The following is a 14,528-nucleotide window of genomic DNA, read 5'->3' on the forward strand; positions in this document are numbered from 1 at the left end:
ATGGAACTAGAATTTAATGGAGTTATCCCCAAAACCACTTCCACTTCTCAACATAACATTCGAGCTAAAGGTACCTGACCTAATCCCTAGGAAAACTTCCAGTATATTACACCACAGGAAGTCTTGGGGGGAACTATTTATGACTGACCATAAGCCCAACCCCCCATAGGCCCAATTATCGCCCATTGTATATATACCATGACGAGAGCAATAAAAAGGTATGATTCTATTCATAATTTACTCTACCCTTTTGTTACAAATTAACTTGAGTGTTGGAGTGATAACCTTGCAGGTACATCCTACGCAACCACATTGGATTAACTTGCACCACCACTTCAAGAATCCACACTAACAATCTTGATTCTAAAACAGAACAAAAGTAAATCTGTCCACATATTCCACACAAGAAGAAGGTCTGTCAAATGGGTTTAGAATGCTTTCAAATGAGGTGATGAGTAGAAAAAGGGAGATTAAAATACACAAGTGTAAAAATTCAGAGAGACATTAAAATTTCATGAAGAGACACATTACAAGAGAATGTTGATTTTAATAATTTTCCTAACATTCTTAGATCTAGTTCTTCTTTTTTTAGATAATGCAATTTTTTCGAGGTAGCTGAGAAGGAGAAAGGAAATAATTTTTTATGGATTTTGATGTAGAAGAAAAAGATGGAAAATGAATGTTGATGATTTTCAATGTTTTTCTTGAAATTTATTGAATTTACTGTCAGATATGATAGTTAACTGACATATCAATGTGTTTATAATCAATATTCTATATTTAACTAACACGGCAAATGTTTGATGACTTAAATAACTAAATAGAAAAAAGAAAAAGACAAACATCAAAATGGTTAAACAAAAAATAAGACATGATGAATTTGACCTAGAATTTATATATAATGAGCCACTCATGTACTTTATCATTTGTAGTTCAAGTGACAAAAGGTGTTAAAAACATCTTAAATCACAAAAGATGTAGCAGGTGTAAAAGTAGATGCAAATGGTGATGCAAAACTAATATAAAGTTTTATTTTATTCTATCACCTTAATCACATATTGAATAAGGGTATTGGTTGGTAATCAAATGTTGAAACAAATGATTGAGTGAATTCATGTTGAAAAGTTTGTGGCATAGAAAGTGGAAAGTCATGTTGGATAAGGGTAAAAATGCTTCTATCTTACATAACTAACTAGTCTTTTTTTAGGGTACCACACAATCCTTAATTTCCTTAAATAACATCAATACCCCTCAAAGTTAAATAGATTAGAGATTGTCATATGTAAAAGATTAGTCACAATCACATATTTCAACATGTCAAGGTTAAATCACATGCTTATCATTTGATTTACATCCGATGATGAATTCACCAGAGAGAAACCACCACACTTATAAGGGAGAAAGCCACCAGATTTACCAGATTAAGAATGAAAGTTATTTTTCACTAAAGGATCATAAGTTTTTTTCATATTAATCACCCATTACTGATTAGTTATCGCACACAGGTCAAAAACGAGTAATATTACGTAGTATACAGAAGTGACACTCGAGTGGTATCGTAAGGACTCAAAGTTAGATTAACCAAACAAATGAAACAAGGGGAGTTTAATGTTTTAGAAACTTGAAACGTAAATAGATTAACTGAAAACAAATATGATGAATGAGTTAAGGGGATTCAATTAGATAAATGTTAATAGAGAAACTTGGCTTCTGACTTATCATTGGTTAATATTTTTCCAATTTCCTAAGCAGATTCAATTCCTATTTAATTACTGCGATCAAACAAGCGTAATTAATACTATATGAATCATGTTCTTAATTTTCTAATTAAGCGCACAGTTAAAGATTACGCGAAAAGTTTTTATAAAAAAAAAAAAAATTACGCGAAAAGTTACGCAAAATAGAAATTAATAAATTAATAAATAAAAAATTAACAAAAAAAGTACAGCATGATTTTTGGTTATGACTAAAACGAACCGAATAATATAATTATAAATTATCCGGTTATAAATTATGAACCAGATTTCCTTAATGCAAGTTATCCGATTGCTGTGATAAGTGAATCAGATTTCATGAATGCAAGTTAGCCGGTTTAGAAAATTAACATATCAGATTTCTACTGTTTAAGTTATCCGGTTCGTAATGGTGGGATACACAAGTGTCAATTTAAATGACTTAGCTGAATAGTAAAAAATAAAGCTTAAAGTAAAATTAACAAAGTAAAATTTTCGTAGTCTCATTGTACTTAGTTAATGTCGGCCCTCATTGAGAATATTGGTGCCGACATAGCTTTAATCTTAAGCATCTGCCTTGAACCTCAATGTCTCAAAAGAAAAAGCACATAAATTTTCATCACAATTAATTTTTTCACTTATTTCAATAAGTTCAATTTAATAATGAAACTCGTGAACCACACGAAAATGTACAACAAGTAAAATATTGATAGCATTGAAAACTAAACAAGGACAGGTTACATCACATTCACCCTTTCTTTCCTCCTTAGATATTTATTATTTTTCTAAACCAAACCAACCCTCATTCCGTGAAGCATATAAATGACTTTGCTAGGTTCACAACATTACAAGTAGTAAGTAGTTCTTGACCCTTTCTCCAAACCTACCTCACTTTTTTTCTCAACATTTTTCCTAAGAAAAATGATGAAAATGGCTCTTCTTTTGTTTCTCTTTGCCTCTGCACTTACTACCCTTTCAGTTTCTGAGTCCAAGTTTGATGTTTCTTTGAAACCACATGCTTTAGATTCCCTTGATGTTGGTTATATCCAGGTAGGTACTTTTAGTTAATAAATAAATAAATGATTTTTTTCTTGTTAATTTTATTATGTGATGTGAAGAATAATGTTTTGTTTTTGTTTTATGTTTGGTTAATAGATGGAAGGTGCTCAAAACTGTTCTTATTTGGTGATTATTACAACAAGCTGTTCTTCTCCAAAGTTTATTAGTGATGAGATCAGTATTGCTTTTGGAGATTCTTATGGAAACCAGGTTTTCACCTTTACCCTTTCTTTTAATTTTTAGGGTTAATATAATTTTTAGGGTTAATAGTAATTCATTAAGTAATGTTAGTGAATTTTGCTTTTTCCCCTTCCTATTTTTGACAACGGTATTTTCAAAAAAATCATTGCCAAAATCTGTCTTTGACAATGGTGGGGTAAACCGAAACACGCTCATATTACAGGGGTAAACTAGTATTAACCCTAATTTTTATTTTATATATTTTAATTAGAGATATTGTTATATTTGACGTCATCATCTACGTTAATTCAACCATTAATTTTATAAGCTTTAATTAACTTATTAGCTATCAGTCTCAATCATCAACTATAAACTATCTGTCATCTACTATAAATTATCAGCCATCTACTATAAATTATCGGTCATTAGCCATCTAGCCATAAACTATAGGTTATCGATAGTTTAACAGGCAATCATTATTTTTACGACCTTAGTATTCATTTTGTTTAATCTTTCCAAAACTATTTATTGATCAGGTATATGCAGCGAAACTAGAGGATTCACTTTCAACAATATTTGAGCAATGTGCATCGGATTCATTTCAAGTAGATGGTCCATGTGCAGCACGAATTTGTTCACTCTATCTATACAGACAAGGTTCATCAGATGACTATGGTTGGAAGCCAGAAAGTGTGAAAATCTATGGATACAATTCAGATCCTGTTACATTTGTTTTTAACACCTCCATTCCTAAAGATACATGGTATGGATATAACTTCTGTGATAATGCTCCTCCTCCTCCTGCTCCATCTTCTTCCATTCAAATGTATGTTCAGAAATGGGGTTTGTTTGTAATGGTTTTAGGTTCTGTTTTTAGTATTTGGATGTAAATTTTAATGTTGTTGTGTGCTTTGCTCTTAGATTCTATGTTTCCTTTTAGTATGGTCATGAGACTTACTTATTAGTACTTTATGCAGAAATTAAGATGTAAGAGATGTGTAAAACCTTTTATTTTGAGTAGAATGAAATATAAAAAAATTATGTAAAAAAGTTCTATTTAGCATTTCTTTTTTTCTTCCGGAACAGTTTAATTTGTGAAAAGGGGTTAAAGTTAATCCAACATTTAACATAGAGTTAAGTAGAGAAAAATTAAAAATATATAAATATGAAGGGTGCTTATATGTGCGAATAGATCCACAAATTTTGCTTCAAATCAAATGAATTTATTAATTACTTGAATCCGTATATTTACGGTTGTATCTGATCCAATATGCATAGATTGACACAATCGGATAATGGAAAATAAATAATTTTATATTTTGATTATTGCTTTAATTGAAATAGCAAAACTAATATGTGACTAATAATCATAATTTTTTTCTTAATTTTGAATTTATCACTAATATTTTTTATCACGAGTTTAAAGTTTATTTTATTAACTAATACCTTACTTTTCATGGGTAATTTTAAATAGCATTTTTTATAGTTTATATTTTATTATTTTTTATTTCACTTTTTTCTTTTTTTTTTTAATTTTTTTTAAGTAAATAAATATAAATAATATCAAACAATTATGTCATTTTATATTTATAAATTAATTAAATAGATAATTTTATCGAACACTTCAATTAATTTATGAGTCATCATTTATAAGTTATAAAATATTAATCACTAATCAACTATCATAAATTAAAAGTTATTTTTAACTTATCATTCAATCGTTGTTTTTTTCAAATAAAATTTAAGTGTTGTTGTTTGTTTATTTTTGTATCATTTTTAACTTATAATATTTATAAAAATTCCGTGCTTTGTAGAATTTACTATTATTATTGTTATAACATATGGATAAATTTATTAAACATTAAATATTATGATGTAATTTAAATTTTGAAAAAAAAATGTGCAATATATTTAACTGTGCTACAACCTATTTTAGAATTGAAAAAAATTATAATTTTATATTTTATGTGCAACCTCCAAACTTAAATCAATTTGTAAATGATCAGTCATTTCAATTCGATTATAACATAAATTACAAGTTCGATAGTATAGTAGGCAAAATCTAATCTAATCCAAGTTGTTTGTTTTTTTTGGGTAAACATTTGTATTAAACGCACAAGGGATGCAATTCAATACAAAAGAAACGAAACGAAACTAAGAAAACCAACACGAAGAAGCAAAGAAAAAGCTTGGCTACACGCCTTCATACGCATAAGGATTGACAAGTCAAACCTCTCTCGTGCAATTTTCCCTACATCTAGCAAGAATATAAAACCAATCCCAACAAAAATACTTAATAATGATCAACATTTCGGTTGAACTCCAAATACAATCATTAAAGATCACTTTATTTCTGCACAATCAAATGCACCAACAAACCAAAAGCAAGAAAAAAACAAAGAAGAAAGATTTGACAATCCCACACAAATTAAAACGGAGGTAGTCACCACTGCACATCCTCCTCCATATCCTTCCTTAACCAAGCAAGTGTTTTTGAATGAGTCGAATAATGGATTAGACAAAATATAATTAACATATTAGACAAAATATAATTAACCCAACTCATTTATAGTCTCGTTAAATATAATTTTTTGTCTATGCTTGTTTTAATTAGAGATTTAATTTGATTAATATTTGAAAGCATTTGACTAAAGTTGAAATTCATTAATTAGATCCATCACAACATTGATTATGTTTGATCGTCATTTTCTAAAAGTTTTTTCATTTGTCATTTTGAAAGGTGATATTAATTATTGGTTGTTAAAAGTATCTAATCATATATTCAGTATTTATTGCACAGAAAGAAATATGTGAAATGTTAGAAAAAGAAATAATTAAAACATTACCCAAGAGCACTTGGGTGAGATGGCAAGGATCTCTTCCAACTTAACCAGAGGTCCTGGGTTCGATCCCGGTCCTAGGCATGCAGCAGGTATGGTTTATACAAAAAAAAAATAATTAAAACATTATAAAAATATATAAATAAAAGAAAGAAAAAAGTTTTTTTTTTAAATATCCTTATTATGTGCTGAAATATTCTTATTCTTTTTAATCAACTGAAAGTTTATAAATAAAAGGAGGAAACAAAAAAGAGGGGGAACATAAAGCCAAGACTCTCAAACATTACAAAATCGAAAAGAAGGAAAACCTAAACGATTTCAGGCAAAATCAGGTTTTATCATATCTGGAATTGAGTTCCACTACTGATTGCCAGTGATAGAGAGGCCAAGGTTGGCAAGCTCGTCCGCGCAATGGTTACCTTCACGATAAATGTGCGAAACTGTAAAAGCTATATTGGAGATGATGGTTAAGCAATTTGACAACCTATTTTTGAGCTTCCAAGAGACGATCGAGGGATTCGAAAAAGCTTGACAAACCAGTTTGGAGTCCGTTTCTAACCACAGGTAATTCCAACCACTATGCCATAAAAGGCTACGAAATCACTTTTTTGGCCTTTTACAACGCTTAAATGCGCTGCTGTAGGTAAAGACAGCGCTTTTTTACGCCAGAAGCGATGCCTTAGGTTTACTTTAGACAGCGCTTTTCCTTGAAAAGCGCTTTCGTAGGTGGGTCTGTAGCAGCGCTTTTTCTTCTAGAAAAAGCGCTTTCTAAAGTAGCCTTTAGCAACACTTTTTTCCAGCTTTTATGCTTTCTTTTGGCATCTTAGACAGTGCTTTCTATTGCGCAGAGATTTCTATTGATGTCATAGCCCCGAAGAGTTTCGTGTGCAGAGTAGAGGATATGCCAATGTTAGTAGCGAATCATCCAAGAAACATGACATAGTGGTTTCAAAAGATGCCGCCACATGCCGCTGAACCAGGGGCGCCTAAAGCAGCCTCGTCACTGTTACATTTAATCCAAGGGTTTGTCCGAGGAGTCCAAAATACTTCTCGAATTGTATAAGCTTTAGGAAGGTGGATAAGAACTTTAAGGGCCTTTAGGATTTGAAATTCCTCGATAGAGGATGAGGAAGTTCCTCTGGATATGTTACCAATAATAGATACTAGGGAGATTATTGTTAAGAAATGTGGATTTGGCCTAACTCATCCCTACAAAACCGGCTTATAGGGTGAGGATTGCCCTCACTTATAAGGACATGTTCAGGCCATATATTGTCCGATGTGGGACTCTAAACACACCCCCTCGCGCCCAGGACTAGACAACTGGAGCGTGGAAATAAATGATCGGTGGCCCGGTAGCGGAAACCATAGAAGGTGGCCCACCGGATCTTAAACGAGGCTCTGATACCATGTTAAGAAGTGTGGTTAGGCCTAACTCAACCCTACAAAACTGGCTTGTAGGGTGAGGACTGCCCCCACTTATAAGGACATGTTCAGGCCATATATTGTCTGATGTGGGACTCTTAACAATTATGTTGTTAATTGAGGTTCTCCAATGTATAGCTTTATTGTCGTGCCTGGCATGGTTTTTGCTTTTCCAAATAGAGTTGACAGCAAAGATGATGGAAGCAATAACAATCACTTTGACTTGAGCTGACCAGGATCTTTGAGTGATTTGAAGAATGGAAAGGATATCTGAAGAGTTGATCTATATTTGTAATACATTGCTGAGCCAATTCCAAATTATTTGGGCATAAGAACAGGAGTAGAACAAGTGAATCATTGCTTCAGTATGGGCTAAGCACAAACTGCATTGAAACGCAAGGGTGACACTGTAACACCCGTATATTTTAATTTTTAATTTAATTAAGAAATTGAATTAATAATTAGAATTATTTTGGATTTTATGAAAATAATGGGAAAAAGGATGGTTTATGGCACTTGGGCCATGTGGGAGGTTAGTAAGTAAAGGGGTGTGGCGTGGTAAAGCCTTTTACTAATCTTAATATTATTATTTTCATAAAATAATAAGGAATTGGGGAAAAGAAAGAACGGGAAAGAACAGAGCAGTTGGGACACGAAGAACTGAAAAGAGAACTGTAGAGGGAGAGACCATTCAAGAACTCTTGACTAAGGTAAGGGGGGACTCTCCAGTTAATCTCTATTATTGTATGAATGAATGATAATATTGATTAGGATGTTGTTTAGATCAATGGATTTCTGAGTTCTGATTTTGCTATTGTGTTCATCATTAGATTGAAATCTTTGAATATGAATCCCTAATAAACTGAGTAGAATTAGGTTGTGATGAGTAAAATCGAAAATAGGGTCATATACTATTGATGTTAGATGAATCCTATACTGTTAAGAGTGTGGAAATTCTGTTTTAGATCCAAAATCGCAGGTTGTAACAAGTGAGATCGCGAGGAAGACGAATGGGTAAGTTGCAGATTTTGGGAAGACGCTGGTGATACGCATATGATACGTGTATGGGGAAGTGACACGCGTATGATACGTGTATGATACGTGAATGGGGAAGTGATACGCGTATGATACGTGTATGGGGAAGTGATACGTGTATGGTACGTGTATGATACGCGTATGATATTGTTTTATGTGGAAATTGGCCTCGGTTGATACGCGTATGGTGCGTGTCTGTGGAGTTTTGGCCCTGTTGGTACGCGTATGGTACACGTATGGCCAGCGTGAAATGCAGATTTTGCTGTTTGTGAATTTTGAAAGTTTGGTGATGCGTAACTTTTGAACTGATGATCTGTTTTGAATGATGTTTGAACTATGATGAGTTGAATGAGATGATCTGTACGATTAATTGATATATGATTTAATTGAATGATGTTAATGTATATATAAACATGCTTTGATAATGATGATGATGATGATGATAATGTTGATGAAATGAGTATAAGATGATGTTACTCATAGAGTGGTGATGATGAAAGTATGTTTTATATATGTTTGCATGCATTCATAACTGTTTGTGAGGGCTGAATCCTGATGATGTGGGGATTCAGTGAAGGGTATAATTCCCATTGTGTGGAATTGTACTGGCAGGGCCGTATCTTGATGAGGTTAGATCGGTCGGTGGGTTTTCCCATTGATGATGTTGGTACCACATGCATAGTGTTAGTTTCATACATATGCATGACTTTATAACATGATTGATGTGTGTTATGTTATGACTTGATGATTGTGAATGTGTGATGATGAGACGTCTGAATATTAAATGATTGGGTGAACGATATAACTATGATATATTGTTGTTTATAATGCAATAACATTGGTTAATTGTGATGAGACTCACCCTTACTTGTTGTCATTTTCAGATTGAGGATAGCGGCTTGACTTGGTGAGGATTAACTCATAAGTCGATTTATTAGTTAGCGTCAAGTGTCATGCTCTGATAGATGTAACACTGGGAACGCGATGTTTGAGTTTTAGATGATAACTCTATTTGTTTAATTTATTTTTAAGATTAATGCATTGATGATGTAATGTCGATTTGACGATTTATTTCCGTTGTGTGAACATGATAATTTGAATTATGAGTTATGATCAGACGTTCCTTAGTGAATGCATGACATATGACGAATGAGGTTTATTTTATTATGAGTTGTGACACCCTTATCACATGTTACTCTGATTTAATTTGTTAATTGCCGCGGGGAATTAGAGGGGTGTTACAGACACCCCGATTCACAACCACATCATCAGTAGCCACTTTCGAATGCAGCAATTTCCATAACAGGATAGATTTTGAAGGAGGTATGGTTGTATTCCAAAGGTTTTTGGCCCAGGCTATCTTCTGGCTTGAAGGGACAATAAAATTGTAGGCAAGCTTCATGGATAAATCTCCTGTTGAAGAGTGATTCCATCTGAGAGAGTCTGGCCCAGGGAAGAATGGGATAGTGATATCTTTTACTAGGTTTGAAATAAACGGGAAGAGCTCGATTAAATCAGGAGGGAAGGACCATTCGTTAGTGCTAATAAAATCAGCCACCATGGATTTCAAGTTTTCACTAATATGAGGAGGGATGTGCAAAATGTCAACCAAAGGTTTACCAATCCCATCAGCATTCCAAAAGTTAATTCTTTCTCCATTACCAAGCTGCCAGCTGCTGTTAGAAATGATGGAGCCAACATATCTCTTCAACCCACTCCATAGACTTGATAAAATATGGTATTTAATAATGCCTTTATTTCTAAAAACACGATTTCTAAGGAACGAGGCCCATTGCAAATCAGAGTGAAAAAGTTCCCAGGTGAGGTTGAGAGTTGCAACATCATTGATGGATCTAATAGATTTAATCCCTAGACCCCTGTTATACCCTAAAATTTGCCCGCATCTTTTTTCAAGAAAACTTCAATCTAAAAATTAAGAGTTTCATATAATCTTGGATTTTCACATCCTGATTTATGAATACTTGATTTTTAGAATTTTTCTTATACAGTATTTTGGCTTGCTGTTGAATTTATTCTTACGCAAACGCCAAGTACTATTTATTGATTCACACACGCTATTTATTTGATATTTGTTTACAGATAAATAGTTCTGACGCAATTGGTACAAAATTAAATCTTTTGCAGGCGCAGAGTCCGGGATTCAGACTGTACTGGTAAACAAGTAAATTATTACTAATTTTTGTTTCCCACTAACTTTTGTACTATATTCCATTATTTTCAAAATCTCTTTTCAAATCTCTTTTTCAAAAATCAAATCTTAACTTTATTCTACATATCTCTCTTTTTCCCAACACTATCATACACTTTCTTTCAAATCTTACTTCCACTCAAATTTTCCTTTTGTACGGAATCACTTCATTCCCCAACGTCTCTATCCTTCTTTTCATTCTATAAATACCTCTCATTTTTTCCATAAAATCTCACATCAAATTCTAAATCATTTCTCAAATTTCTACTTCATATCCATTCTCTCTTCCTCCCCGGCAAAATGGCGAAGCGGATGGAAACATGTTTTCTTATGGTCATCACCATTGCTACGGTGATCATGTCCTTCTTCTGTCTACATAGTCCTGAAAAATGTGGACCTGCGATGGTTACACTCCCGATCATCTATTTTCTGTTGGTCATAGCATGGGTTATTAATCGTCATTCTTAAAGTTTGCCGTATCTCTTATTTTCTTAAATGTACCGTTTACTCGTCGTACCGTTCATTATAGTATGTAATGTTTGTACTGTCAGTATTAAATGTTGTACTATTTGTCATATTGTTGCTTAATTATTCAGATAATATTTTGTGTGTTTTCTGCCAGTCAAATATTTATTTTTCTGTGCATTAAATGATTTTCAGGGTTATTATCGGTAATTTTGCTCGCATACAGTAAATAATAATTATTTATTATGTCTGTGTTTTTTAACAAGTCATGTAAATAAACTTTCATCTTTCACATAAAACAAAAACAACAAAAAGAAAATTAACTTTGACTGTTGATTTTTCACTCTAACTGTTACATGCCTGAATAGTCAGTTGACAGTCAAACTGCTGACAGTACAATTCTCCGTGTTTTGTACCATCAATCAAATCAAACTTTTGCATTTCAAAATTCCAAGATTTTTGTCCTAGAAGTCTTCTGAATATCACATGATTAGCAGAGACTCAGCACTGCACAAAAATCAGGTACGCTTAACTGTCTCCTACACAAACAGTCCCTGATTAGGGTTTATTGTTTTTTCAGGAGAAACAAGTTTTTGAGACCTCAAATGGATTTCATGGACCTCCATACATCTCAAAGTACCATCATATAAATTTTCAAACTTCAATTCACTCAGACGCACCGTCAGCAGCTCAAACAGTCAACAGACGACCCGTTTGACCAAAAAAGTCAACAGACAGTCAAAAATGAATTTTTTTGTCAACATCCATATTTTGTCAAAGGATTCATCATTTGATCATTGGATGATCATAATTCATCAAGGAAAGATCAAAAATCAACAAAACCCTAAGATTCAAAATTAGGGTTTTCTCCTAAAAAGTCAACTGAACTTTGACTGGTCATAACTCTCTCATCCTTCATCCAAACAATTCAAACCAAATCTCATTTTGAAGGAAATTCAATTATCTTTCAAATGCAATTGGTCCCATGGTCATTAGGTTCACCATTTGAAAAATATGAACCAAGACATTACAGGTCATTTTCAAAGTCAACAAAAAGACACTTTTTTCAAAAGGATACACAAGGAGCATCAAAATTCATTTTGACATGAGACCAAAGACATTGGTTAGAGGACTCTTTGAGGTTTCCAAAAAGTGCAAGATCTTCTTCATATGACAAAAATTGAGGGATTTACACCTTGTTGAAGTTGGCTAAATTTTGGGAAAATGCATAAAACCAACATTGCTCAAAAATGTATTTTTTCCAAATGGGGCCAAGTTTTCATAGTTCAAACATGTTTACCATGATACAATGGGCCTCCCACGACCAAGAGAAAGCCCACATCATTTTTATTCATTTTTGGTTTAATTTTATCCCATTTAAAATTAAATTGAAAATGGAAAATGGAAGGATAATGATGTAGCTTTAATCTTAAGCTAAAGCCTCCACAATTGACTCAATTCTGCAGCAAGAAGCAAGTACAGCAGGCCTAGGGCAAGAGGTGTGGAAAAATTAAGCCATGGTTGCTTAAAATTCAAGCTTGATATATTAAAGAAATCAAGAATTCAACAAAGACATAAATGCTTCTTAGCTTAGTTTATAAGCACTTCAATGCTTATATAAAGGCTATATCACTTCAGCAAAAAAAGAGGACGAATTTAGAAGCTCCCATAGGCATATATCACTCTTGTAACAACTTGTAAAAATTCAAAGAAACTTGAAATTCGAATTTTAAGTTTAAGTCATTTTCAATACAAACTAAGCATTCAAACATCATCTCTGAACTTCATTGAACTTGTCCAAGTAAATTTAAAGTATCAAAACCTCACAAATCGAGCCCCACAAGCCACGGTTTGTTCAAACATAAATCAACTCGTATTTGATCATACACGCATGCTTAGCAAGATGTAGACATATATTTGAGTTTAGTTTGATGTGTTGATCATTTCTGGAACTTTAATTAAGTTTTGGATGCTTGTATACGAGGTTACCATTTTTAGGGTTCTTAGATCCTATTTAGGGATTTTCGTTACAAGCAAAATTAGAAGAAACTAAGGCCATATTCGAATTCAGGAGAGAAAACCCAGTCAAAAGAGCATGTCGCGAAAAATTTATGTTATGGTTTAACCCTATTCGCTATTTTGCAGGTTTAGAACACATCTATTATAGCGCTTTTCTCATAAAAACGCTGTTAAATGTGCTGGCTGGAGGTTGAAGATGATGAGGTGTCCTCACCTCATTGGATAGAACGCGCGCGCCAGTATTTTTGTATCCTGGGTTCCCATGTGCGTTTTCCATCATCTTTCCATGTGCCCTCAATATCTGAGCCATCTGATCTCATTAACTCTCAATCCAACGCATCAAAACACTCTCCATAACATGGACCTCATTTAAATACCACACCTGATTATTTTATTTTCTATTTTCTATTTTCATTTTAATTTCTTTGCAAAATTAGTTTAAATAATTCTAAAAATCCAAAAAATACACAAAAAATATTTTTAGGCTTCTAAAATAATATTTTATTTTCTGATATAAAAATATTTTATTTTTCTTCGTAATTTAAATATTTTGCATAATTAATTAGTTTATATTTATATATTTGCTTTTTAATTATTTCAACCAATCAAAAAATCATAAAAATTTTTGTTCTTTATATTAAATATAGTTTATATATTATAGGCTAATTTTGTACATATTTAGAATAATTTTCTCTTTAAGTTTTAATTATTTGTGTAATTATTTATATAATTATGTGTTAATTAACTTAATAAATTTCAAATCAATTTCAAAAATCCCAAAAAAATTAGTTTTGTTTTAAAATTAATTAACAAGCATTTTGAACATATTTTGAACTTAATTTTTAGGTTTGAAATTTATTTTCATCTTTTTTCCTCATTTTAATTTAATTAATCATGCATTAATTATAATTAAAAACAATCATAAAAAACCAAAAACACTTCTTTTATTTTCTTGCAATTTAAATTCCTAGATAAATGTATAGGTTGTCAAATTCATGTAAATAGCGTAGTTTACATTTCCTGCACAATCGATGTAATAGCGTAGATTTACTTTCCGCATTTTACATTTCCGCATTTTAAATTCCCGCACATATAAACTGCGTGTATGCCAAAGATAAAATTGAATCGTTAGATCACTAACTTCAAAGATAAAATATTTGAATCCATACACAATCGCACTTGCACCTCTTAGGGTAATCCCTTTCTCATTCTTTTCAAAATCAAAATCAAATTCTATTATTTCAAACGCAAAATCGAACTTTTGTTTATATCCGGTGAAAGGATAGATTTTTAAAGGAAATAGGATAAAGACCTTATAACTCAGGGTAGACCTCCTAATTTGCTTGCTCAAATCAAAACAAACAAATCTCTCATATATCATTGTTTTTCAAAATAAAACTTTCAAAAAAAAAAGACAATACTTTGTATATATCCAAACGAGGATCATTACGAAGTTAACGTTCTTTTTTTCAAAAAAAAAACATCTTTTGAAAGATAAAAACACTTTGTATACATCCGCACAAGGATCATTACAAAGTCAATTTACAAAGGTATTTGGAACCA

The 14,528-nt window shown here is 32.2% G+C and overlaps 1 protein-coding gene across 1 annotated transcript; it reads left to right on the forward strand.

Moving 5' to 3' along the window:
* Positions 1-2,516: 2,516 nt before the first annotated feature.
* On the forward strand, positions 2,517-4,023 carry LOC131633385 (embryo-specific protein ATS3A-like). Its single transcript, XM_058904096.1, has 3 exons — positions 2,517-2,783; positions 2,889-3,002; positions 3,509-4,023. Exons 1-3 carry the CDS (start codon positions 2,655-2,657, stop codon positions 3,860-3,862), a joined length of 597 nt encoding a protein of 198 aa, XP_058760079.1. The 5' UTR covers positions 2,517-2,654; the 3' UTR covers positions 3,863-4,023.
* The last annotated feature ends 10,505 nt before the right edge of the window (positions 4,024-14,528 follow it).

The sequence above is a fragment of the Vicia villosa genome, unplaced genomic scaffold, assembly GCF_029867415.1.
Source record: "Vicia villosa cultivar HV-30 ecotype Madison, WI unplaced genomic scaffold, Vvil1.0 ctg.001122F_1_1, whole genome shotgun sequence".
Taxonomy (NCBI): domain Eukaryota; kingdom Viridiplantae; phylum Streptophyta; class Magnoliopsida; order Fabales; family Fabaceae; genus Vicia; species Vicia villosa.